Source organism: Lactuca virosa, chromosome 8 (assembly GCF_052849685.1).
Source record: "Lactuca virosa cultivar CGN04683 chromosome 8, Lactuca_virosa_CGN04683_v6, whole genome shotgun sequence".
Classification (NCBI taxonomy): Eukaryota; Viridiplantae; Streptophyta; class Magnoliopsida; order Asterales; family Asteraceae; genus Lactuca; species Lactuca virosa.
Window position 1 is genome coordinate 193516918 of NC_136433.1, and position 26701 is coordinate 193543618.

The 26701-nt window shown below is 32.1% G+C and overlaps 3 protein-coding genes across 3 annotated transcripts; 1 reads left to right on the top strand and 2 right to left on the bottom strand.

Annotated features, from left to right (window-relative positions):
* Positions 1-5599: 5599 nt before the first annotated feature.
* On the bottom strand, positions 5600-8522 carry LOC145131156 (root phototropism protein 2-like). The gene is made up of 5 exons (XM_079065886.1): positions 8432-8522; positions 8226-8295; positions 7760-8137; positions 6903-7637; positions 5600-6070 (listed from the first exon to the last, which is right to left on the bottom strand). Exons 1-5 carry the CDS (start codon positions 8491-8493, stop codon positions 5600-5602), a joined length of 1716 nt encoding a protein of 571 aa, XP_078922012.1. The 5' UTR covers positions 8494-8522.
* An 8538-nt stretch (positions 8523-17060) lies between these two features.
* On the top strand, positions 17061-20596 carry LOC145131157 (uncharacterized). Its single transcript, XM_079065887.1, has 3 exons — positions 17061-17070; positions 17420-17491; positions 20256-20596. The coding sequence occupies exons 1-3, from the start codon at positions 17061-17063 to the stop codon at positions 20594-20596; spliced, it is 423 nt and encodes a 140-aa protein (XP_078922013.1).
* A 1877-nt stretch (positions 20597-22473) lies between these two features.
* On the bottom strand, positions 22474-24993 carry LOC145128439 (root phototropism protein 2-like). The gene is made up of 5 exons (XM_079063232.1): positions 24876-24993; positions 24726-24795; positions 24240-24608; positions 23350-24084; positions 22474-23113 (listed from the first exon to the last, which is right to left on the bottom strand). The coding sequence occupies exons 1-5, from the start codon at positions 24935-24937 to the stop codon at positions 22634-22636; spliced, it is 1716 nt and encodes a 571-aa protein (XP_078919358.1). The 5' UTR covers positions 24938-24993; the 3' UTR covers positions 22474-22633.
* Between the last annotated feature and the right edge of the window lie 1708 nt (positions 24994-26701).

Below are 26701 nucleotides of genomic sequence, written 5' to 3' on the forward strand. Positions count from 1 at the left end.
TTAAAAAATACCATCTAATTTCATTCTAAGAGTATTTTAGTCAATTAACATAAATTTAAAAAAAAAAATTGCACATTTAAGGAATAATTGATTCTCTAAACTTTAAAATTTTGATTTTTTGGATAATAAATATATGAATTCGAACATTCTAAAAGAATGTGTTTATGATTATCTTGAAAAAAACATTAAATTCTGACAGAATACTATAAACATATATTATCAAGATTAATAATTTTTAACTAATACAAATTTTATATAAAAAGAATTTTAATATCTTAAAATCAATAATTACATTCATTCTTACCAAATACAACTATGAACATACATAAATGACATTCATTCTGAAAGAATATAAGTAATAATGGTTAACAATTATATTTCTTCTTTAAGAATAAAACTGAGAATGGTTAAAAATCAAATAAAAACATCGAAATCTAAGTAAAACAATGATACATTCTGATAAAATATACGTTGCTAATCATTCTGACATAAAAAAAATGCTAATCCATTCTGAACGAATATTGTTGCCTTTTTTTCCATTCTTCAACAGGCTTCAAACCGAGTTTCCATTCTTCACCAAACTTCTTTTTCTTTACTTGATGTTATTTCTTTAAGAAGTTATAGCTTCATAAGAATTTATAACCTTCCTTCAGCCATGTCTGTACACTCCAAGAACAATTTAAAGGAGGGCTAAAATTCTGCATAATAACATGTTCCACTGACTATTATATATATTGTACATCATAAAATAAATAACATACTAGAATAGCAGCTGATACAGGAAGATGCATCTGCCCCACGAAGCTTTCAGCATCCACCCAACTACCAATTTTTCATAAATTTGACATCAAAAACTTCAACAAAAGCAATAGGGGATTGAAGTTGAATGATCTAACCTTATCAAGATCAATTATTGGGTGTGGATTTTGATTCACATACTCGAGAACTTCACCATATCTTCAATTCCTGATTTCTTCTCACAAATGCCCTCGTTGTATTTTGAATTTGGCACACAATTCATGATATAAAACTCGGAATATCTTCCAATTTTGAAATCTTTAGAAATAGGAAATATGATATCACAAAACAAAATGAAAATTGTTACATTAGAATAGACATTGCATTTGGAAATCATCAAAACAAACGAGATTATCAAATATCACAATGTGTCAGATTAATTCTATAAAAATAATTAATTCCAACTTGTTAAACATAACATGCTGTGGGTGTACACACTAGAAAGATACCTTTATATCAAACACTTCCATTAACTTAGTGATGAACTGAGGGTGTTTTGGCCAGCCTACGTCAATCACTAAATTTCCATCAACATAGCAACCATACACTGAATCAGGTTCTACCCAGGTTGCACCAGCCAATACCACATGAAGTTTTACAACAGGATATGCAGTTTGGTCTGCAATCAGGAGGAAAAAAATCGGTGATTTACAGATACCAAATTGCTTCGAAAATTCCAAGTTTAGACTTTGAATTTACCGAATCAATTAAACAGTAATTTGAATAAAACATATCGATCGAAGACCCTTGGGCAACAAAACCTGGAGGAAAATCCATACGCCGACAATCTAGTGGGTCTGCACTCCGATGAAATCCATATGCCGACAATCCATAAAGTGAGTGGATGAATGAGCGGGTTCCGACCATTAATTGGTGGAGATACATCTAGGGTTTGCATATGGAAGATGCAATTGGTTTTCAGATGGAAAAATGTGTTGAGAGGTTGTAGTCGTACGAGAAATCAGAAATCAAGAAATCAGACTTTCTTTCTGCTTCAGGGGTGGAATACATACCAGAGGTTGCAATTCCGATTAAACAAATACCGTGTCGACGCCCATGAAATCAGAAATCAAGAAATCAGACTTTCTTTCCCCTTCTTTCTTCATTTGAGCCCTAACTACGTGTGGGTGTGTGTGTATCGTTACTCTTAAATCAGAATTGCAGAAGAACATGTAGAGGCGATAATGGCTCGGTATTTTTTTGAAGATGGCGAAGAGATGAAGGGAAATACAGCTGGTGTTCAGTCAAGATCCAAACTTTGGATCGTGGTGGCTGTCTTCTACACTTGAGGGTGGGTAGGTTTAATGAAAATGAATTAGGTTTGAATTAAAATTGATCTACTATTTAAAAGGATATTATTTAATTTAACAATTTACTAAAAATAATTAATAGTTAAGATTACGAAATTACCCTTATGTAGGTTTTTGAAATGATTGGCCTACAATGATTCCTACATCCACACAATATATAGTTAGAATACATGAACATATATATATATATATATATATATATATATATATATATATATATATATATATATATATATATATATATATAACCCGTAAGGTTTTGGTAGGGTTAGCATAATAACCGAAAAGACGAACCATAACCGAATTAAGCGATATAACTAAACCATTAAAATTGAACCATTACTGAAAACGGTGATGCATTTTCTGATTTTAATTAACCGAATCGAGTGGTTCGTTTTCAGTTTTTCTATGAAAACCGAACCATAAATAACCAAACCGAACCGATAAACATATAAAAGTTTGAATTTTTTATATATTAAATAATTGGTAACTATATTAACTATTTAAGGAAATAAAGGAATTAAAGGGCAATTTTTATTGTTAAATTAGATATGCATGAATAAGATGAACAAACTTTATCTTATCACCACAAACTTTCCTTCGTTATCGCACATAATGCTGAATACTATAGAGAAGATACACAATTGTGCAAGAATGTATGATTAATGGTTTTGATTCTCAGTTAATCCGACTCATTCTCATTCTCCATCTCCTTTGTAGTTCGCACCAAGTCTCAATACTTGCCTCTTGATAGTTTCGTACGCTCCCTAATGCTGAATACTTCATTATCGCACATAATGCTAAATACTATGAAGTCTTAGTATATGTTTCATGTTTAATTGTTTTCTTATAATGCAATCACATTAATATATTATGTTTGAATGTATGGTATGCTCTCCTGGTATATGTTTCATAACTGATCGTTTATTATTAAGTATATATCAATATATGTCTCGGTATTTGTTTCATGTTTGATTCTTTTAATAATACACGTGAATATATTATGTTTGGTGGTCTCATACGCTCTCCTATGTTTCATGTTTGATTGTTTGTTGTCTAGTGGCGATATATGTCTCATTGCATATTTCATGTTAGAGGTCAGTGTATGATATTGAATTTTTTCTATGAATATAATTTCAGAATATACATGTTAATGTGTTATTTAATGATACTTTAATAAAATTTTGAATGTTATTTGAATGTCAACGTCATAATATGATCAATGTTCTAAAAGGCGCGTCATGGCGCGTGCCAGGGCGTGCCATGGCGTGAGGCGCAAATCCGCCGTTACGAAAAGCCTTATGACATTGTTGTTAGGCGGGACGCGTGACAAGGCATGATATGGCGTGCTATGACACGTTATGACGTGTTATGGTGTGGATTTTTTTTTTCGTTTGAGACACGTTTTTTGCTCTTTGTTATGCCTTTTCTGATCGGGTATACAAGTATTGTGTTTTTTGTTAACTTTTTGTTATTAGCTGTTGATATAACACTTCTAAAAACTAGTTATATTTGATATCAATCTATATTTATGTGGTAAAATAATTAGAATTTAATACAAAATTGTCGTCTTACATCACACTTTGAAAAATGTCATGGATCGCCATGGCTCGTAAAGCTCGAGGCTTGACCTTGCCGCCACACCACACCTCACGCCTTTTAGAATTTTGAAAAGAGTGTATTTAGTACGGGTGAGCATGCGTCGGTTTGAGTTACTTTTAACCTAAAACCGAACCCAAAACAGACTTATATATCGGTTTTTAGAAAATTAGAACCCAACCCAACCTAAAACCGATGGGTTCGGTTAATCGGTTTTGGTTTTAAACCCAAACCCACTTACAAACTTGGTTAGCTTAGAAGAGAATGGAGTTAATCTCTCTTTTATAAGAGGGTACCTTGAGAACAATTTATTCTTATAGGCGATGTGGGATGCGAAAGTGGAAAGCTTAAGAAAACTGTTTGTGGGAAGCGCATCCTTGCTTTCAAAGAAAATGTGTGATATATGAGTGGATTCGAACTCAGGACGTGAGGGTTGGAGGTCCAAACACTTAACCATCGAACCAAGATTTTGTTTATGTTCTTATTTCACGGAATTCCTATACATACATACATTTAGTTCGGTTTCGGGTTTACTCACTTTCTTATATTTACAAAACTGAATCGAACCCGATTTTTTTTCAGGTTTAAGAAATATAAACCCAAAACCGAGGGTTAGGGTTTGCTTTCGGTTTTTCGGTTTCGTTAGTTTTTTTTTTTTTTTTTTTTTTTTAATTTTTCAATTTCCGGGTTTGGTTTTGCTTACCCCTAATATTTAGTTATCATATAAGAAAAAATAATAAAATACTAGCTTATAATTTGAATAATGTATCTATGTGTCCTATTTATTTAGTTATTTTCAGGAAATCATTATGGTTAATTAATCAATATTATCCATTAACCAAAACCTTTAGCCGACTAAAACCATTAACCATAATCAGTACTAACCATAACCAATGGATACCAAAATGCTTTAACCAATTGTAAAGGTTATGGTTCCGTTTTAACTAATAACCTAATGAAACCACCCTATACACACCCATAGGTTTTAGTACGCAAAAATATGGAGCATTTGATGTCGCCATATAAGATAGTTGGATGCAGAGAATTTAATGATAAGCATGTGAAAGATAGTTGCAAGAAAGAGGTGGTAAGAAGACTTATTATTAGTTCTAGCTAATTGCTATAACTTGATTATATGAATATATAACTATTAAAAAAGTTTGATACCATATTAGGGTTTTGGAAAAATCATTGTATTTGGTGAATTATGGATTTATCCTTTTGAATAATACAACAAGATAAATGAAAAAGATAAAACACAAAACGAACTTCCTAAGTTATTTGATATACAAAATTGTTTCCTAAATTTATGGATCCTGAAGGATTGGTCCTATTGTATCATCTTCTCCAATATCTGTGAGAGAATAAATTTAAATTATGGTGTAGTTGTTATCCGTACAAAAAGTGAAACCAATAGGAACAAAAGTTGGTTCTTCATATTCTAGCCATCATTGAGGTTATAGTATTCCTTTCTTAAGAGTTATGAATAGTTATTTTAAAAGACACACCACAATGATGGATAGAATATGAGGATCCAACTTGTGTTCCGACTTCCGACCATCATTATGGTATTATGAAATTAGCAAAACCTTAAGCAATCGCATTTACTTAACATAAGGAAATCAAGAGTGCGAGGTTTTTTAATGAGTATCTTATGTTAAGTAGATGTGATTGCTTTAAGTTTGAATTATATAAGTACTCTTATGTTCCTTTTGAAATTAAGTAGTTTCCAACTTTTGCTAATAAAATAAGAATGAAAAGATACACATTAACACACTACAACATGATAGTATGAAATTAGCAAATACTTAGTGTTTTAACCACGCAAATTGCCATAGATAAACCTCATTCAACAACGAAAGCAATTCATAATTCAAAATATGACTTCACATTTACAAAATAGAAAATCTTCTCTTACGAGGCTGTGTATGATTTATTCCATCATCGATATTCGAAGTGTCTTTTGATCCATTTTTAAAAGGGTTTAATTTCCCCAAAGTCTTCGACACTGATGAGAAGAGTGTAGGCTTCTTCATTTTCTTCGGTTTACTAGATGTCGCACTTACTTGATTCTTTTGCATATCTGATATGTACATCTTCATTTTCAATAACTCAGATCTTAATGTTTCATTTTCTTTGGCTAATAACACATCCGATTGTACCTGAAGCCTCATGCTTTGGGCGATTGGTGTGCTTTGCCTACTTCTTATTTCTAATTGATCACAATAAAGCGTGTGCAAAACTATTTGCAATGGAAGTCTTTTGTTTTGTGAAGAGTGTGCCCTTGCTTCAATGGATAGTTTTAATGGATCCATTGAATTGCAAACTTTCTCTCGCTCGATTTCATCCAAGGTCAGATGCGTCTGAAAATTATAAGATAAAGTTTATTAAAAGTTATTTAAAAATATGAAATTATGTTTTTTTCATATGTTATACATTTAATATTTTATAAAATAGTTCGTACTAATTTTTTTCTTCTATTTATTCAAATCAATCATAGTATTTTTAAATATTTTAAAAAATTATTTATTGTAAAAAGTATTGATTTTTAATCAAGGTCTAACTAAATATTTTTCGACCCGAGACAAATATAATCCTAACTAGTAAAGAACCCGCGGCTATGCCGCTTTTGGGGTAATATGGAAAAAATCGGCAAACTTTAAAAGATATGTGTTGAAATTGTAAATCACCATAAATAGGGAAGAAAGTCGACAACTCTTAAAATTAGATGTCAAAAGTGTACAACGAAAAAAAGGGGACACTGGTGGAGAAAATCCAAAATGTTGTGACAATAATATTAAAGTTGTTAACGTTGGGAAAATATGTTGGCAAAATTTTAAAGGAGGTTTTTTTGTGTTTTTTATGTCAAAATGTAAAACTTTTGACTACAAGGACAAAAAGTGTCAAATTCATTAAAGAATTGTGGCAAAAACACCAAAATGTAATACCTTTGAATATAAGGACTAAAAGTGTCAAAGTCATTAAAGATTTGTGGCAAAAACCTTAAGGCACATAAACTTAATCAAAAGACAAAAATATAAAAATTTTGACTTTAGGGACTAAAAGTGTCAAGTTCAGTAAACTTTTGTGACAAAATGCTAAAGCCTAAAAGAATACTATTCCTAAGCTCCTTTGAATTTAATATATTTATAATATAATGACTAATGATTATTTATGTCTTGTTACCAAAGTAACCTGGAGGTATCTATCAATGGCGCGGTAGAGATCATCATCAACTTGTCGAGCATTTTTCGGCATCAAATTAGCAATTCCATTGAACTTTGAAATGCTCAATTCAGCAGTCCTGGCGATTGCAGCGAGATACGCGTCAACAGTCTTCGCCACCCTAAACATCGCCGGCGACGGAGTCTTCTTAAATTCACCATAGTTAAATACTTTCACACTCTTCTCCTTCTCCACGAATCCGCTCACGATCCTCCGTACACTCTCCATATCACACAATCGCTCTCCGTCAAACGTGTATGACAATGCGACTAGATCGTCGACGGTTACTTGATCTAGGATGACTGACATCCGCTTCTCGATCTGCTTCTTGCAATTCGCATTGGTTTCGAGAAAGATCGCAGTCCGGAGGAGGCAACATAGGAAGCTGATTGAGAAAACAACTTGTTGATTTTCGACAGGGAATAGTGCGACGATTGATTCTACGAGCTTTCGTTGATTGATTATGGAGGTGGAGGAGTGATTGGATACCGGAGATTTTATGCCGTTGATGGAATGGTCACGCATGAGGTCCGGCAACGATCTCTTAGCGTAGGTTGTGATTGCGTCGGCGATTGTGAATGCCTTGGCGCTGCGTGATTTCATCGAATCGATGAATTTTTGAAAGAAGGTTATGTCGACGATTGATAGTTCTTCTGTCCACCAATTCGGAGGTGAACGACTAGGAAAATTGGCTTCGTCACATGCCTGCAAGATAACAATGATTCAACCGCATTTTTTATCAGTCTAATTCAGTTCGATTCAACTCTTCTGGTTTCGCATTTTCGAGGTATTTAGCACGAAATGAAGATCAAATTTATCAAATATACCTTAGCGCTGGCAACTTCCATACATTGGTTAACGATGTTGAGTTGTTGAGCTACAGGAAGAAGATCTTCACATGATTTTAAAACAGTAATGGCGCCGGAGAAGCTCTTTAAGGCTACTTCGGCGAGGAAGCCATATGTCCGGCTGGCAAGGTTGCCGTCGCAGTACTCATCAGTCATTTGAAGGTACTCTGCAGCACAGTGGAGAGCTGCTACATTATTTACAGTGATTTCAAAATTAACACCATAGCAAAACCTTGCTACTTTCTCAAAGATCTCAGCTCCTCCAGGGATATCGGAGAGATCTATCCTCCCCAAATCAGGTACTCTCGATTCTAGAACTAAGTTTCGTATGTGGTTACTCTTTGCTACCAACATAAACTGCCATTATCCATGCTTAATTAGTTAATACATACACACAAAGAAACAAAGTCATTGTTGGATTTTAGAAATTGGCCTTAGATTATACCTTGTGAAGGGGGAATTTTGCTCCACCAACTTGAACCAATATGTCGGATGGGATATGGTTAGGGAAAGCCCTGAAACAATAGAAAGAAACGAAGAACAAGAGACCAGTAATTAAGTTTTATATAGATTAAGTTAAAAGATAATAGCAAGCAATTCTGGTTAGGGGTGTTTAGTAGATATAATTAGTTGTTGATGCATGATGATTACCCCTGTCCAGTTCTGTTCATCTCAAGAGAAGGCCTCTTGGTGTTCTTGACCTGAGTCGCCATTTCTGCAATTTGTTAACGAAAGAAAGTTGTTAGGTTATGGTGATGATCTCTTAGTCTGCTTTGGTTATATAGATGTAGAAATAATATATTCTAAAAAACAGGTGGTGCATGTTTTTGCCTTCACAATTAGAGGTAGTGATAAGTAAAAGAGAACAGATTACGTCGCTTAATAAGATACCACACGATGACAAATAAACAATGAAAACGATCATTGAAAACTAGGTACCCTGAACATGTACGTTAACATTCCCTTTTCATCTTTTCCTTCATCCAACTTTAGGAGAGAGTTGTGGAGAGAATGGCTGTATCAAAATTTACCAATTCCCGTGGCTTAAAACCCTATTATCCTTTATACGTTTATTTCTCCAACTTTTTTCACTTTAATTTGTAATTTAGACATTTAGTTTTTATATACTTCACTTGGTTAGCTTATAAAGTTTATATTATATTTAATAATAAATGGATAATGTGGTTAAATAATAATCAAGTTTGAGGTTTGTTAGTTGTTACACCTTAGTACCTTGAACTTTGTTTTTTAAATATGTTTTACCATTCAAGTTTCAATTTTGTTTCATTTATTATGTGAAAAAAATATAAATTGTAACTTGTTTGACCTGTTTGACTATGGTCTTGAGAATATATATTTAACATATTTTCATTAAATAATAACCAGTTTCATATATATATATATATATATATATATATATATATATATATATATATATATATATATATATATATATATATATATATATATATATATGACCCAAAGAATCGGACGGCATCGTTCTCACCGCCTCATCGTCCTCTCTTCTTCAACGGTTTATTGCATCTCAAAGTCAAGAGTTCTCTATGACTCATCTTGGAGAAGTGAGTTACTCCATGGATATCTTGGTCACGTAAACTACATCATCGATCACATGCTTCTCCGTCAAAAAAAAAAATATGCCACCGAGATTGTCACACCCCCGAACCAGACGGCGGAAACGTCCGGGGGCTTGATGTGACTTTTAACATTGTAGTATCATTACAGAGTATATAATTGAAACATAACATCATCATCATCACACATGTAATATAACAACATTCATTGTTTACATCGAGTATTGTATTTGAATATTACATGCCAAAATAGTCAGATTTTGATGAAACAAAATATAACACAATATCCATTAGTTTGTTTTGTTCTTCCTGCTTCAACGGTTTCCTGAGAATACAAGTTAATTTAAAAAGGTCAACATAAAAATGTTGGTGAGTTCATAAACATGTTTGTGAAAATGATTTGTATAACTTTGAAACCACCAGAAAATGCTATATTTTCTGAAAATTGTTTAGTAAGTTTGTGTCAGATCTTGTATTAATGCATGTATGTTATTGTTTATTTGACTAAAAGGGTAAAGAGAATATAGAGAGAATGTAAAGAGCATGTATAGAGAATGTTCCCAGACAACCCGATGTTGTTTGTAAAAGAGAAAAGGTCTTCCGTAAACTTCATAACGTTAATTCCTCTAAGCGAGCCGTCATAACCATACTAAATAATGACAATTTCGCCTGTATTGGCGTTGTTGGACGCTGGTTTTTATTTTGATTATAAGGTTTTCGTCACCCTAGACTGAGTTAGTCTAACTGGAGCGAACAGCTCAGGTGTGGGGTGTCATCCCCGTATAGATCTATACACAAATCCCCGCTCTCCCTCCAAGAGACTCTGGTTATAACTACAGGCTACGATCGTACACTTAATAGGTGCCAACCGACAAAACTCACTAGATCCTTAATCGAATTTACGCGAAGAAAAATGTATAAACTCATTCCAGGCCCAATGATCCATGTAAGTGAACCACTAAGGCATTGCTAAACATGTAAATCATTTCAAGACCCAATTGGAATGAGACTATATAACATGGGCCCGAAATATATATGAAAGGACAACTAAGGCCCATTTCACATGTAAGGTATTTACAGGCCCAAATAGCACACAAATAGTATCCAAGGTCCGTCGCACATGTTAATGGGTCAATGAGGCCCAATAAACATATAAATAGTATACAGGACCTCTCACACATAAAAATTGGCCACTAAGGCCCAATAACCTAGAAAATGATCAAATTAATCTGTTTGTTAGTTTATCATTGGTTTTGGTTCAAGTATTCACTAAAATAGCATAAAAGCCCACTTTTTGTAAAAATCATGTTCTTGGCCCAATAAGCCAAAAATTTACAATTAAGGCCCAATTTTTGTAAGAATAACACTTTAGTCTCATTTTGTTCAAAACTTGTGTTGATCACTAGTTTGTGGTAAAAATGACATTTTAAACCCATTTTTGTCAAAAATATCATTTTTGGCTTGATTTTTGTGAAAATACACATTTTTCTGGTTTTGGGCTTTTCTGACCTAGTTGTTGGAAAATTCGTAGAAAATTCATCGTAAGTCGAAATTTGGATCCGTAAATTCTGGAAGTTTGGAAATTTTGTCTACTTTGTTCACAATGTTTCTCATAATTTTTGATGGCCTCAAACTAGTGTGAAATTACTCACCTTTACAGGTTGGTCCGAAATTATTTCAAATATGATAGACAGTTTTGTAAAATTCGCCAAAAATTGTAGAAAAATCGTATGAAACGTGAGAGTAGTCATTTTAAAGGTATAAATGCGAACTTTATCCATGTAAAACAGTTTTGAAAAATATTTCCATTAAGAGGGTCAAAACAGTTCGAGATTGGGCTAAAACTTTCCTGTCAAAAGCTGATTTTTGAGTATAAGTTATAGATCTTTGAGCACAACACTCATTTTTGCTATTTTAAGTGTATAATTCCCAAATCTACAAGTTTATATGTAATATATGTGATAAAACATACTTTTCTCAAGGTTCTTATGAAGATCCAAGTGATAAACTTCAAGTTCTTAACATATTTTTAGATTAATGAAGAAATCAACACATAATCAACAAATAATTCATGGAAAACACACAGTTATGCATATACACATAGATCTACACAAAGAAACTTGTATTCTCCCCCAAAATCATATGAAAACCGAAAACAAGGGGTATGAACTCACCTTGGGGTGATGGATCGGTTTTGTTGAAGAAGTGGAAGAAGATTTTTGATCCTAGCATGCTTTCTTGAGTAGATCTTGAACTTAGATGGTTCTAAGAACATGATCTACAAATATATGGATGTAAGAGGAGATCTTTGAGGAGATCAAAGAGTTAAATCATAGATCTAAGCAAAAACTTACCAAAGATGATGATCTAGGTGAAGATCCTCTTGAAACTACACCAAAACTCGAGAATTTAGAGGAAGGAGGACAAGTTCTTGAGAGCTTTCCTTGGAAGAAGAATATTTCGACTTAGGTGGTTCAAGAGTGTGAAGATCTTGATGAAAAACTCTTGAAAACACTCACCAAGTCACGAAATTTTTGAAGTGTAAGGAGGTTTTTCTTGTGAGATTTGAGAGTGTTTGAGAATATATCATTTGTGTGTGTGTGTTTCATGCTCTTGGCCGTTAAATAGAAGGAGAGAGGGGAGAGGAAGGTAAAGATGGGATGGATACTTGGATACATGAGATGTATGAATTATTTAGTGGGTAAATTGCATGGAAGTCCATTATACAATAATGATGTGTCTAATGCTAGTTAATCCCCTTATTTTACTTTTTTTTTATTAAACATGGGCCGAGATTTGGGCTAGGAGGAAGGAGGGTGAATTAGCTTGGCCTAATTCTTTCTTTGGTTCAAAATTATGAAGCCCATAAAGAACATTTTCAGCCCATTGGGCCTTTAGGGTAGTTCACGGCCCAAATAGTATAAAGAATGGGTTTTGTGGTCCATTAAGGTTAATTGGAGTTGTTACGGCCCAATAAGACCCATTAAGGGTAAACTAATTTATTTTAGACCCAAAATGGCCCAAAATGCTAAGTTTTATGGAAGTGGGTCCAATTAGAACTCATTTAGGGTTCCTAGGCCCAAGATGATGAAGTTGGAGATTTATTGGTCCATTAAACCCAATAAGGGAATCCTAGTCCATAATGAACTTGAGTCAGGATTTCTAGGGTTTCCAACCCTTATTTGAACATATGAGATATATTTGAATGAGAATAGAGTATAGTATTCACTTAAGTTATTCCACTAGGTGAATGATTGCATGAGAGTAGAATTTCCTAGCAAAAATGCTAGTTGTGACAGAGATTCTTGCTCGCTCCAACATGACAGCATGCTAACCTTGTTGGAAACCAGTTGACACTACTACTATGCTTGATGCTTTTGGCCCACCTATCCCTTATGTCTCCCTCTATTGCAATTTAGTAGGTGCCTTCGGTATCTTACCTCACTTGTCCGGACATTGCATTCGCAGTTCAACTAGTGTGCATGTATATGTACGACCCTCGGGAATCTCACCTTGGCGTATTAAAGTGCATCCAAGGATATGTTTAGGGCACTACCTATCACAGTCTTCAACTTCATGCATCCCCGACTCAAGGCCTCATTGCTCACTCTGATGCTGACTAGGCGATGTACAACTATACATCATTCCACATTAGGTTACTATGTGTTTCTCGTTAACAACTTACTTTCATGGTCTTCAAAACGAAAGGTGTTATATATCAATCTAGTGCTAAGGAGAGTATCATGACATTACAAATGCAATTGATGAGACTGCTTCGATTCAAAATCTTTTACACGAGCTCCATTTCTCCCATATCACGTCAACACTTGTATATTGTGATAACACCAACATTGTTTACCTCTCAACTAATCTAGTTCAACATCAACAAATGAAATACATAGATATCGACATATATTCTATTTGCGATAAAGTCACATTGAGCCATAATTGAGCGCTTTATGTTACAATCATTGTCCCAATATGCATGCATTTTCACAAAATAGCTTCCTACATCGTTGTTTCAAGAGTTCAGATTTTGTAGTTTGAATGTTCGGTCTTTACCTCTTGTTCCAACTGTAGGGGAATGTTAGTATATTCGATGTTTGTATCTATGTGTATATTTATATCATAGGCTTGACCCATTTTTTTAAAGCCTTCGCAATGTGACACTTTATATATATTGATATGGTGAATGGAAATAATTATGGGAATATATCCCATATCACACATGTATGACATATGTAACTAAATGGCACGAAATTTAAATAAAAATACCTTAAAAAGATTAAGATAAATCCTATTGGCGATAATGTTCCTCGTAGCATAATAAGTTGTAGCACTCATGCTGTCATGCATCATCTTCCTCCTCTTAAAAACACTATCAATTGTCTACTTCATCATCTAAATCTCCAAAGCAACCTTTACATTTGGAGTTGTAGTTGGAACAAACAAGTTTTATTATATGCCCTCATGTGATTTGTAAGGATCAATGAATATAAGTTCTTAGTTTTTTTTTTGCTCTTTATAAAGATGGAATTTTGGTTTTTAACACTAGATCATGAATTTCGAAATCGGTTTTTGTTCTTCCATTCCATGCAAGTAGATTTGTAGGGTTCGTTGAAGAGGAACAATATGATATCCTCATTTATTTTTTTGATTATGTTTTAGGATATAGATGTGTTTAGGTTTGATTTGGAATAAGATGCTTTGGTTCTAAAAACATGAATCATTATATCTTTTAGTAGGAGTGTAAAGTAGCCCAATGTTTGATATATTATTTTATTAATTAAAAACCATTTAATTTATTTTTACATATTTTTTTTCGAAGAATACGGTCTCATAGTCTTTAATCCAAAAGTTCAACAATATAAAAGTTTAATAATAGGATGGCTTTCAATCACAATAGCATAACACAAAATGAAGAGAAACCACTACAACAATATGGTTAGGATTAGGGGTGAGCATTTGGACCTGTGGACCGGACCTGGTGAGCCGGACCGAACCGTTTTTTTGAACCCCGAGCCGGTTCTCGGTTCTATGATTTGAGGAAAACCGGTCCGGTCCGGCCGGTGCCGGGTAAAAACCGGTTTTGGACCGACTTAGTTTTAAAAAAATTGTATGATGTGGAAATTTTTAAACAAACATATCTCATTCGTTTTAAGTCGCATTGACATACATTTTTTTTTCCAACGTGTAATTTAAAGTTTTTATATGATTTTAGACTATAATTTTGTTGTTTTAGGTGTTATATTCGATGAGCTACAATTTTTCAAAGATGAGATATCAAAGATGAAATATTTCAGCTTTTTAGCAAAAATTTAAACTTTTGTATTTTGTGAAAATTTTCATTTATTTTAAGTCGGATTAACATGCGGTTTTTTCCAACGTATAAATTAGAGTTTGTAGATGATTTTAGACTATAATTTTGTTGTTTTTGGTGTTATATTCGATGAGTTACAATCCTTCAAAGATGAGATATCAAAACTGAAATATTTCAGCTTTTCAGCAAAAAAAATTAAACTTTTGTATTCTGTGAATTTTTTTAAACAAACATATCTCCTTCGTTTTAAGTCGGATTGACATGCGGTTTTTTCCAACATGTAATTTAGAATTTGTAGATGATTTTAGACTATAATTTAGTTGTTTTTGGTGTTATATTCTACGAGTTACAATCATTCAAAGATGAGATATCAAAGCTGAAAATATTTCAGTTTTTCAGCAAAAAATTTAAACTTTTGTATTTTTTGAAATTCTTTAAACAAACATATTTTATTTGTTTTAAATCAAATTGACATGTGGTTTTTTCCAATATATAATTTAGAGTTTGTAGATGAGTTTAGACTATAATTTGTTGTTTTTGGTGTTATATTTAATGAGTTACAATCCTTCAAACAAATGGTATAATGTATAAACAATCAAAGTTTGACCGGTCCAAATGGTACAAGAAACGGAAACATATTCATTTTTACGAGTTGTACCGTATCAAAACAAAAAAAATATTCATTTTAACGAGTTGTAACGTATCAAACCCAACAACATATTCGTTTTAACGAGTTGTACCAAACCCAAAAACACGTTTTAACAAGTTGTACCGTATGCATGTAAAGTTGTACCGGTCCAAACAGGTCCAAAAACTGGAAAACCCGGACCTGGACCCGGATATGGAGCTGGACCCGGTAAATCTCATTCCGTTCGGTCGACGGTCCACAAAATTCTCCGAAACCGGTTCGGTCCAAGAGCCGGTCCTGTCATGTTTGGTCTGGTTCAGTCCAAATACTCATCCCTAGTTAGGGTTGTCAAATCGAGCAGTCGTGTTGTATTTTTGTCTGACACGACATGACACGACAAAGTTTTGTATAACACAAGCACGACACGACACTATCGTGTTTTTTTCACTAACACGAGAACGAACCGGTTAAAATACGACAACACGACAAAGACAACATTGCATAACTATTAGTTTATTTAATTCATACTTAATCATATATAACATGCTAAAAACGACAAACACGACAAATGCACGCTTAATTGTGTCGATTTGTGAAGACAAACACGACACCACACGACATCGTGTTTTTTAAACTTTATACGAACACGACACGAACATAAATTCGAATTTTGATTTCGTCCCGATTTCATTTGGTGTTGTGTCGTAAATTGACACTCCTAAATGTGGTCTTCTAAATATCCTCATCTAATCTCTCTAGCCACTACTATTTTATAAATACATTAGACGTATATTCGTGCGTTGCGCATGATTAATATAATATGATAAGAAAAACGTATATATCTTAGATATAATTGGAATATGAAATTAAATAAAAATAATCATACAATAAAAGTTATCCATCGATGACGAAGTATATATCTTAGATATAATTGGAATATGAAATTAAATAAAAAAGATCACACAATAAAAGTTATCCATCGATGACGAAGTTTCTATCTAAAAACTTGGTCACACTATGATAACTATCATAGGCGGATCTACTATGTATCCCGAGGTAGCCCGGGATACCCCTCAAAAAAAATTTAGTAGTGTAATTTTTTCCGGAAATTTTTTTTCTTATTGTGTATTACGCGAATTTTTTTTATCGAGATACCCCTTTACTTATTGGGGATGCCCCTTTACTTTGATCCTCGATCCGCCACTGATAACTATATTTTATAAGTTAATTATATCTCTAGTTTTTTGTCATTCTAAACGTTACTTGTAGGTAACAAAAACAAATAGAATTTAGAGTATTCTATATAATTTGTGCACTTAATATAATTTAACAAAAAATAACTTATAAACTATATACTATAAAATAGAATAACTACACATTCATATTATCCTCAAATAATGTACACATAATTCAAAAGATCAAAATTAAATAATAATTTTTTTTATAAATTATGATTTATACAATTAACGATTATTTAATGTCTCACTAAAAAAAATAGACAAATATAAGAAGATTACATTTTAGTTATTTTATCTTTTCATTGAAGAATAAACATCAACTGACAAATATATAATCAACATATCTCTAAATATTATTAAAAGCGGAACCTTATGATATCATCTTAAACAATCAGAGCTCTTGATTGTATTTCGATCATAGATTTTTCACTGTTAGATCACTTTGTGACATCACCTACCAAAATTTTGGTAAAAACTCTTTTTTCTATAAATCGTTACCATGTCTAAAGGTAACTTACAGTGTTACCTTCAATACCTGCTGAATTTTCATAATAGAGATTATATCAAATCCTATAAAATCAGCAGCTTAGTTATAGAATCCTTATTCACGTTTTGTAATATTTAATTGCTTATCATATTAATCTTTCTAATTGATTCTAATTAATCTTATACATAGTAAACTACTTTTCATAAGTCAAATGATATCTCTACAAAAAATAAACTTATAAGGGATGTTATCTTCTATTTCAAAATTAAATTTAAAATATATTTCAATTTATTTACTTCCTCTTTTTCATCGTTATATATCTTCTATACATAATACATAATTCTAACATTTTTATTCTTCGATTTGCACAGGAACACTTGACATACTTCCTATGCAGAAAAATAGAGCAAAAACTTCTACAACGTTGTCATCGACTATCAACGGTATGTACTTCTATGCCTTATGATTTTCTGTTTCACACTTTCAATTCCTATTATCAAATCACTGCATACTTTCATGAACTCAAGCTTCAATCTTCACATTAATTTAATTAGTTATTTCAATAGCTGTGTTTTCCAATAAAACTATTTACTTTCATTTTATTCGTTTTCCTCCTACTGTTTAATGTCTCTGTTAATATTGTTATTGTTTTTGTTTAAATTAAAACTTCTGAATTAAAAAGAGTTTCAATTTCACATACTTTTGCATTTATGGAAAATCGATAATTTAGCATTCGGTACTATTCATGCAAATGGCAAATCTGAAAAACAATTTTTATCCCTTCATAGTAGGATATGTATATTTTTGATAAAAGATATACTTTGTTTACTAGATAATAATGTAAAAAAAACAATAAAATATATGCAACTTTTAGTCACGAAGTATTTCGGTGTTTATTTTTTTAAAGATTGAATCTGCAAGATTTAAATATTGGTCAACTCCATTTTGGATTACTATTACGCCTTTCAATTATTTTGGTTGTTATAAATAAATATCACATTCAATTTTTATATGAAAAAACCCAAATATGGCTAATTTTCTTATTCCTAAAAAAATAGCTAAAACTTCACATCTCTAAATATTATTAAAATATAAATTTTATGACATCATTTTAAACAATCATGATTCTTGATTGTATTTCAATCATAGATTTTCCACCGTGAGATTACTCTATGACATCACCCACCAAAGTTTTGGTAAAAAAAAATTTCCATCAATCGTTACCATGTCTAAAGGTAACTTACGGTGTTACCTTTAATACCCGTTGAATTTTCATAATAGAGATTATATCAAATCCAATAAAATTAGCAGCTTAATTATAAAATCTTTATTCACGTTTTGTAATATTTAATTGCTTACCATATTAATCATTCTAATTGATTCTAATTAATCTTATACATAGTAAACTTCTTTTCATAAGTAAAATGATATCTCTTCGAAAAAGGAACTTATAAGCTATGTTATCTTCTATTTCAAATTTAAATTTAAAATACATTTCAGTTTATTCACTTCCTCTTTTCTTCGTTATATATCTTCTATAAATAATACATAATTCTAAAAATTTTATTCTTCGATTTATGTAGGAACAATTGACATACTCCCTATGTAGAAAAATAGAGCAAAAACTCTTTCAGCATTGTCATCGACGATCAACAGTATGTACTTATATGCCTTTATCATTTTTTGTTTTGCATTTTCAATTCTTGTTATCAAATCATTGCATACTTTCGTGAACTTAAACCTCAATCTTCACATTAATCTAATTAGTTATTTCAATAGATGTGTTTCCTATAAACCATTTACTTTGATTTTATTCGTTTTCCTCCTACTATTTAATGTCTCTGCTAATGTTGTTATTGTTTTTGTTTAAATTAAAACTTTTGAATTAAAAAGAGTTTCAATTTCACACACTTTTACCTTTATGGAAAATCGATAATGCAACATTCGGTACTATTCATGCAAAGGGCAAATTTGGAAAATAGTTTTTTATCTCTTCATGGTAGGATATTTTTATTTTCTACAAATGAACATATTACCAACGTACTTCTGAACCATAAACACATTGTTATTTTGTTCTTATATCTGTATTGTTGTTCTAAATCATTGATTGCTGTCAATTAAACATATTTTCCCATACAAAAGAATAGCAGTATACTTCTAAATCATTAATACAATGTTATTCCATTTTTTATTTGTATTGCTTTTCTAAATTATTAACTGTTGTCAATTTTTTATATTTGTATTGTTGTTCTAAATTATTGATTGCTATCAATTTGACATGTTTGTCCCTACAAAAGAATAGTAGTGTGCTTCTAAATCATAAATATAATGTTATTCTTTTTTTATTTGTATTACTCTTCTAAATTATTGAGTGCTGTCAATTTGACATATTTGTCATTTACTTACTTCAACTTATTTTTTCTGTTTTTATTATTATTATTATTATTATTTTTTGTTTTTGTTAAATATATGTAGATGTTCATTTTCCATTTAGTGATTACTATTTTTTTTTCTAATTAGCACCTCACATTTTACCATTTACCGTGGCTAATAATATTGTTTTATCATATTTTTATAATTGATTGAATTTCATGGAATAAAATGATGTACTAAGATGAAATATAAAATTTTGTATTTTAATAGTACCTGATGAATAAAAGAAAAAGAATAGGAGGCTAATGAGACTGTCATCTAAAACTGTAGTTGATGAATACGTTATATAAGACATTGATCTTTTTTTCTTTGTATTGTACTATTGATATTTTTTTTAAATATATTTCACCCATTTATGATACTGATTTTCATTTTAGAAAATAATTTCTTCATACTCCCTAATTGTCGAGTTACTCGAAACCTTACATTACCTTCAGCATTCCTATCTTATAACATCATACACCCGAATGTGCAATCCACATTAATTTCCTCAAGGTCGCCACTTTCACAAATAACCAGTCAAGGTAAATTATTCTTAATTTCTTTTATATAATATTTACCTCCACATCTTAAATCATATATGATCAATTTTAATTTTCCAATATATTAACTGTTATCATTAATTTTTAATACATATATGTCTATAATGTTTAATTTGTATAAGTCATTTTTTCCTTTAATATCCAATTTAATGAGGCTTCAGGTTGGTTGTTCAACTAATGATTTAGATGAGACAAAAAACATTTGCTAAATGGATTCTTAAAATTTGTGAAGGTAATATTGGCGGTCCTAATGATGGTGAAACTGAAGTTGAATTTCTAGAAGACGTTAACGTTCGCTCTACAAGCGACCATATTCATTCAATTGTATCGACCATTTATCCATCTTTTGAAAACCATCTTGATGATCCATCATATTTTCAAGATAAAGCTATTTTGGTCCCTACAAATGAAGAGGTCGATGCTATCAATGATTGCATGTTAGGATTGATGAAAGATGAAGGGAAAACTTATTTGAGTTCAGATTCTTTATGTGAGATAGAGTCAACAGATTTTTTTACGGAATTAGTTTTCTCTCTGGATATATTGAATGCTTTTAAGGCATCTGATTCCTAACCATAAACTTACACTAAAACAGGTGTTCCGGTCATGTTGCTTCGTAATATCGACCAAGCCAAAGGTTTATGCAATGGTATTAGGTTACCAATTGTTAGGCTTGGAAAACATGTCATTGAGGCACGGATTATAACTGCTAGATTCTTTAATGAGACTACTTATATACCTCGAATGAAGTTAACTCTGTCTAATAAAAGAATCTCCTTCCGTTTTCAGCGGAGGCAATTCCGTTTGCTATGACCATTAACAAGAGTCAAAGACAATCATTATCAATTGTTGGATTGTATTTACGTAGACCGTTCTTCACTCATAGTCAGTTATATATAGTTGTTTCTCGCGTGACAAGTAAAAAATGTTTAAAGGTACTCATATGTAACGAAGAAGGTTGTCCAACCAATAAAACAAAAAAATGTTGTCTATAAAGAGGTCCTTCAAAGATTATCGATATTTAGATATTTCATTTTATTTTTAAATTTTTTCAATATAATCAATAACGAGAAGTGTTTCTGTTACTTTATCATTTTTTTAATTATTGTATCGGTTTTTTTTTATGACTTTATATGTATTTTTTATACGTTTTACCGTGTTCTACGCGGGTCATAACAAAATAAATTGGAAGAAGAAAAGCACGTACTAAAATGGTCACATGTGTCTAAATGATTAAACCGTTTTTTAAAGTTTCTTAGTTTTTTAAAATTATTACTATTCTATAAATTCCCATATTCTCTCTAATATGATCATGTTTCCTCTATCTTCCATGAATGTCCATTTTTTTAACATATTCTTTTTTTTAATCACTATTTTAAATTTCGATTATATCCCCTTAAATTTGTGGGCGTAACAATTCATAATTGATTTTTTGAATTTGCATAATTAACCATTATCAAATTACATAATTTTCATGATAGTTTATTATGAACAATACAATCTGAAAAAAACATCTATTGATAATTACTACTCATGTTTAACTATAACCAAAACAACGACCACTATATAATTACATAACTATTTTTTGTTTAATTATAATCAAAACATCACACATGATCATAGGTTTTCTAACCATTGTCTGTAACAGAAGTCCATAACTATTACAACATAACAACTTTAAAAAAGTACCCACTTACAACCAAAACACTTCGATTGACATTTTGTTGGGATGGTGAAGCCAATACCAACTCAAGTATGTTGTGTACTAAACGGAGTTGGTTATGTGGGGGCATACTTGAGGAGGTACTCCCTAAAGTAGAGTTTGGTGTCTTCGCAAATTATATTTTTCTTCGTCTCATCCTCCAAAGTCTAGTAACCTCATCTATATGTGTGAACTATATATACGTTTATCTTAACCAATTAAATATATTCATCTATGTGTGTGAACTATATATACTTTTATCTTAACCAATTAAATATCATAAGTATCATTTAATATAACCAATTAAATATCATAAGTATCATTTAATAATCATAACTTCAAAACAACTCTTGAATGATAATAATTAATAAGTTTAAAGTTAAAATCATTAGTACTCGTAACAAATCATAAGTAGATATAAGTTAGACTACTTTTGTGTAGTTATGATTAATAAGTTATAGAACTCTTGAGTGTTTATGATTAATAGGTTGATAGTTGAAATGTTATGTAAGTTTCAAATGAATATGATATAAGAATAGTGATTTATCTTGAACCACAATGTTTTGATAGATATCCTTTATAAGAAATATATAGATATAGATGTTAAAATATGTAGATCATGAAAAGAAGAGGAATGCGCTTGAGAGATGTAGAACCATCTTAATATTATATTAATATTAATTAAATATAAATAATAAAAAAGATAATATGATATCTAATAACAGTAAAATATCTATTTGAGATCAAATTTAAAACAAAATAAAATTATAGAAGCCAACCAAATAAAACATATACACCAAGTTAAGTGTTTATAAAACAAAATACAATGTTGGTCTAAAGTGACTTTATGTAAACCAAATGGACACTTTTGTAGAAGTGTCATCAAGACATGACCTCACAAATCACATCTACGACATAGAAAATCTTCTCCTACGAGGCTTTACATGATCTATTCCATCGTCAATATTCGACGTGTCTTTTGATCCACTTTTAAAAGGATTTAATTTTCCCAAAGTCTTGGACACTGATGAGAAGAGAGTAGGCTTCTTCATTTTCTTCGTTTTACTAGATGTCGCTTCCACTTGATTCTTTTTCAGATCTGATATGTACATCTTCATCGTTAATAATTCAGATCTTAAGGTTTCATTTTCTTTGGCCAATGCCACATCTGCTTGTACTTGACACCTCATGCTTTGGGCACCGGGTGTGCTTTGTCCATCGATATCACTTCTTATTTGTAATTGGTCATAGTAAACCGTGTGTAAAACTATTTGTAATGGAAGTCTTTTGTTTTGGGAAGCATGTGTCCTTGCTTCGGTAGATAGTTTAAGTGGATCCATCGTGCTACAAACTTTCTCTCGTTCGATTTCGTCCAAATTTGGATGAGTCTGGAAATTAGAAATTAGTGTTCATTAAAATATCTCTTGTACTCACACTATTAAATGAAGACTATATATTCTGTATTTTTTTTTTTTTTGAAGACTACATATCATTTTTATTTGTTTATTTTGCTTAATCCACCTAACGGTTTTATCAATAACTAAAACAAATATATTCATGTCATAAAAATATTGTATTTTGGGAGCTGAACGTTTAGATAAGCAAATTAGCAATGTCAAGTTACCTTGAGGTATCTATCAATGGCGCAGTAGAGATCATCGTCAACTTCTCGAGCATTTTTGGGCATCAAATTAGCAATTCCATTGAACTTAGAAATGCTCAATTCAGTAGCCTTGGCGATTTCAGCGAGATACGCGTCGATAATCTTCGCAACCCTCAGCATCGCCGGAGAAGGAGCCTCTCCAAAGTCACCGGAGTTAAATACCACCACACTCTTCTCCTTCTCCACGAATCCTATCACGATCCTCCTTACACTCTCCATATCACACAACCTCTCTCTGTCAAACGTGTATGACAGGTCCAGTAGATCGTCGATGGTTGCTTGATCTAGAATGACTGATATCCGCTTCTCGAGCTGCTTCTTACAATCGGCATTGGCTTCGAGGAAGATCGCTGTCCGGAGGAGGCAACATAGGAAATTAATTGAGAAAACAGCTTGTTGATTTTCGACAGGGAATAAAGCGACGATTGACTCTAGTAGGTTTCGTTGTTTGATTCTGGACACGGAGGAGTGATCGGAAATCGGAGATTTTACCGCGGCGACGGAGTGGTAGCGCACGAGATCCGGCAGCGTTCGCTTGGCGTAGGTTATGATTGCTCCGGCGATTATAAGTGCCTTGGCTCCACGTGATTTCATCGAATGGATGATTTTTTGAAAGAAGTTTATACCTACGATTGACAATTCTTCTGTCCACCAATTCGGAGGTGAACGACTGGGAAAATATGCTTCGTCACAAGCCTGCAAGATAACATCGATTCAAGCTTTTCATTAGTTTCGAGGTATTTTGCACGAAATGAAGATCTAATAAGCCATGAATGCTCATTTTTCTGAAACAGTTACTATCAAAACGTCAAATTCAACATCGATTTTGAATATTTATCAAGGATATATACCTTAGCGCTTGCCACTTCAACACATTGATTAACGATGTTGAGCTTTTCAGCTATAGGAAGAAGATCTTCACATGATTTTAAAACAGTAATGGCGCCACATAGCCGCGTTAAGGCTACTTTAGCGAGAAAGGCATACGTCCGGCTCGCAAGGTTGCCATGATCATTCATTTCGAGGTACTCTGCAGCACAGTGGAGAGCTGCTACATTATTTACAGTGATTTCAAAATTGACGCCATAGCAAAACCTTGCTACTTTCTCAAAGATCTCAGCTCCTCCAGGGATATTAGATAGATCTATCATCTCCAAATCAGGTACACCCGATTCTACAACTAAGCTTCTTATGTAGTTGCTCTTCGCTACCAACATAAACTGCCATTATAATACATGACTAAAACTAGTTAGTTACTATAAACATGCACATGCAAAGTCACTGTAGGATTTGAGAGATTGGCCTTAATTAATTCTCTTCTATGATCATATTCATACCTTGTGAAGTGGGAACTTTACTTCACCAACATGCACCATTATGTCGGTTGGTATATCTTCAGACAAAACCCTGAAACAGTAGAAATAAACGAGAGAAATAAGTTTTTTTGATAAATTGGGTGTTTGGTGGGTGTAGTTGTTGATGAATACCCCTGTTCAGTCGTATTCGTATCAAGAGAAAGCATGTCGGTGTTCTTGACCTGTGTCGCCATTTTTGCGATTTGTTAAAGAAAGACAGTTGTTACTTGTTAGGATATGGAGATGATCTCTTGGTCTTCTTTGTTATATAGAGGTAGTAAACTAGTAAATAGTAATAAATAGGATAAATAAAAAGACAGTGATGCATATTGGCCTACATAATAATTATACGTAGAGGTAGCAGTAATAAGTAAAAGATATCGTATCACGTAGCTTAACGAGATACCACACAATGATATATAAAGAATGAAAGCTCCCTGAAAACCAGGTACACACTCACGTGTAATTTACATTCCTTTTTTGATTTTCATCATTATCATATCCAAGGAGACTATATGTATGTATAAAAGCAAAATCTCATTGGTTTATAACCCTATTCTCCTTTATACGTTTATTTCTCCAACTTCTTTCTTTTTGTACTATTCTATATACTTTACATGGTTAGTTTAAGAAGTTTATGTCTTATTTAATATCAAAGGATTGAATGAAAAAAAAATGCAACATAGTTGTGTTATTTTTTTTATGCACGCAACATATATTTAATAACCATTTAATCTACTAACTTATCATTTTATGGCAGTCCCCTTGATTGTCAAATTGTTGCACCCCATTTAATCTACTAGCTTAAGGATGAATAGTTAGTACTTAGTACCAAATCTGAAATCCATACTGGTAGTGTATTGAAACCGATACCGACCCGCTACCTGATTTAAACATATGAAACAGTACTCAGTACTATAAAATCACGAAATTCACCAATATGTTAGTTCGGTTCAACACTTTGTATTCTTTTTTCACCCATTTAGGTATGCTGGATTCTCGAGTAGGTACCGAATCTGTCACATGCTCATCCCTACGCTAGTTAAAGAATTGGTTTCTAGTTTCTAAGCTGACTTATCAATAAATTATCTCAAATATCTTATCAAAAAATTAGTTTATAAGCTACGATAATATATTTGTGTGACATCATCAAATACTAAATTGCAATAAACCTAAAATAAGTTAGGCATCAAACACATTACACAACCTTAGTGAGTATCGGTTTAATACTTTAATCTCATAAAATAATAAGTATGTCCCCGATATACAGTAATATTACCAACAAGCACTACAAGAAAAATCCTAAATAGCTACGGAAAGTTACTATGGAATCAAAATCCGTTGCTATTTTACTACGGAATATGTTACGGAACGACTTGTCGTAGCTATTTTGCTACATAAATGGTTACGGAATTGCATTATGTAGCTAAATCTTAAATAGCTACGTAAAGTTGTTACGAAATCTAAATTCATAGTTATTTTACTACGGAATATGTTACAAAATGGTTGGTTGTAACTAATTTGCTACGGAAATGGCTACGGAATTGCATGCCGTAGCTAAATCTTGAATAGTTGCTACGAAATTAAAATCCGTAGCTAGTTTACTACAAATAATGCTACAAGTTTTTTGGTTGTAGCTAGTTCTCTATGAAACTTGTTACAAAATCCATGTATGTAGCTAGTTGGCTACATAATTGGCTACAAAATAAAAATCCGTAGCTAGTTAGCTATGGAATTAGGATCCGTAGCTATTTTGCTAGGAAAATTTGCTACAAAATAAAATTTTGTAGCTAATCTATTATGGAATTTGTTATAAAAAGGTGAATTTGCAAAATAGCTACGAAATCAAAATCCATAGGTATTTTGCTGCCGAAAATTTCGTAGTTAAGTAGTTACGGAATATGTTTCCGTAGCAAAATATAGAAGATTATTGAAAAAAATATATTAAAAATACACAA

Bases quoted from the DNA above. Each gene is read 5' to 3' on its own strand.
- LOC145131157 (XM_079065887.1), top strand. The intron at 17,492-20,255 runs GTATGTACTTCT...AAATTTGTGAAG, and splicing joins GTTGTCATCGACTATCAACG to GTAATATTGGCGGTCCTAAT.
- LOC145128439 (XM_079063232.1), bottom strand. From the start codon at position 24,937: ATGGCGACACAGGTCAAGAACACCGACATGCTTTCTCTTGATACGAAT. The intron at 24,796-24,875 runs GTATTCATCAAC...CTACTGTTTCAG, and splicing joins ACGAATACGACTGAACAGGG to GGTTTTGTCTGAAGATATAC. The intron at 23,114-23,349 runs GTAACTTGACAT...TCTAATTTCCAG, and splicing joins CCATTGATAGATACCTCAAG to ACTCATCCAAATTTGGACGA.
- LOC145131156 (XM_079065886.1), bottom strand. From the start codon at position 8,493: ATGGCGACTCAGGTCAAGAACACCAAGAGGCCTTCTCTTGAGATGAAC. The intron at 8,296-8,431 runs GTAATCATCATG...CTATTGTTTCAG, and splicing joins ATGAACAGAACTGGACAGGG to GGCTTTCCCTAACCATATCC. The intron at 7,638-7,759 runs GTATATTTGATA...GTTATCTTGCAG, and splicing joins TGGAAGTTGCCAGCGCTAAG to GCATGTGACGAAGCCAATTT.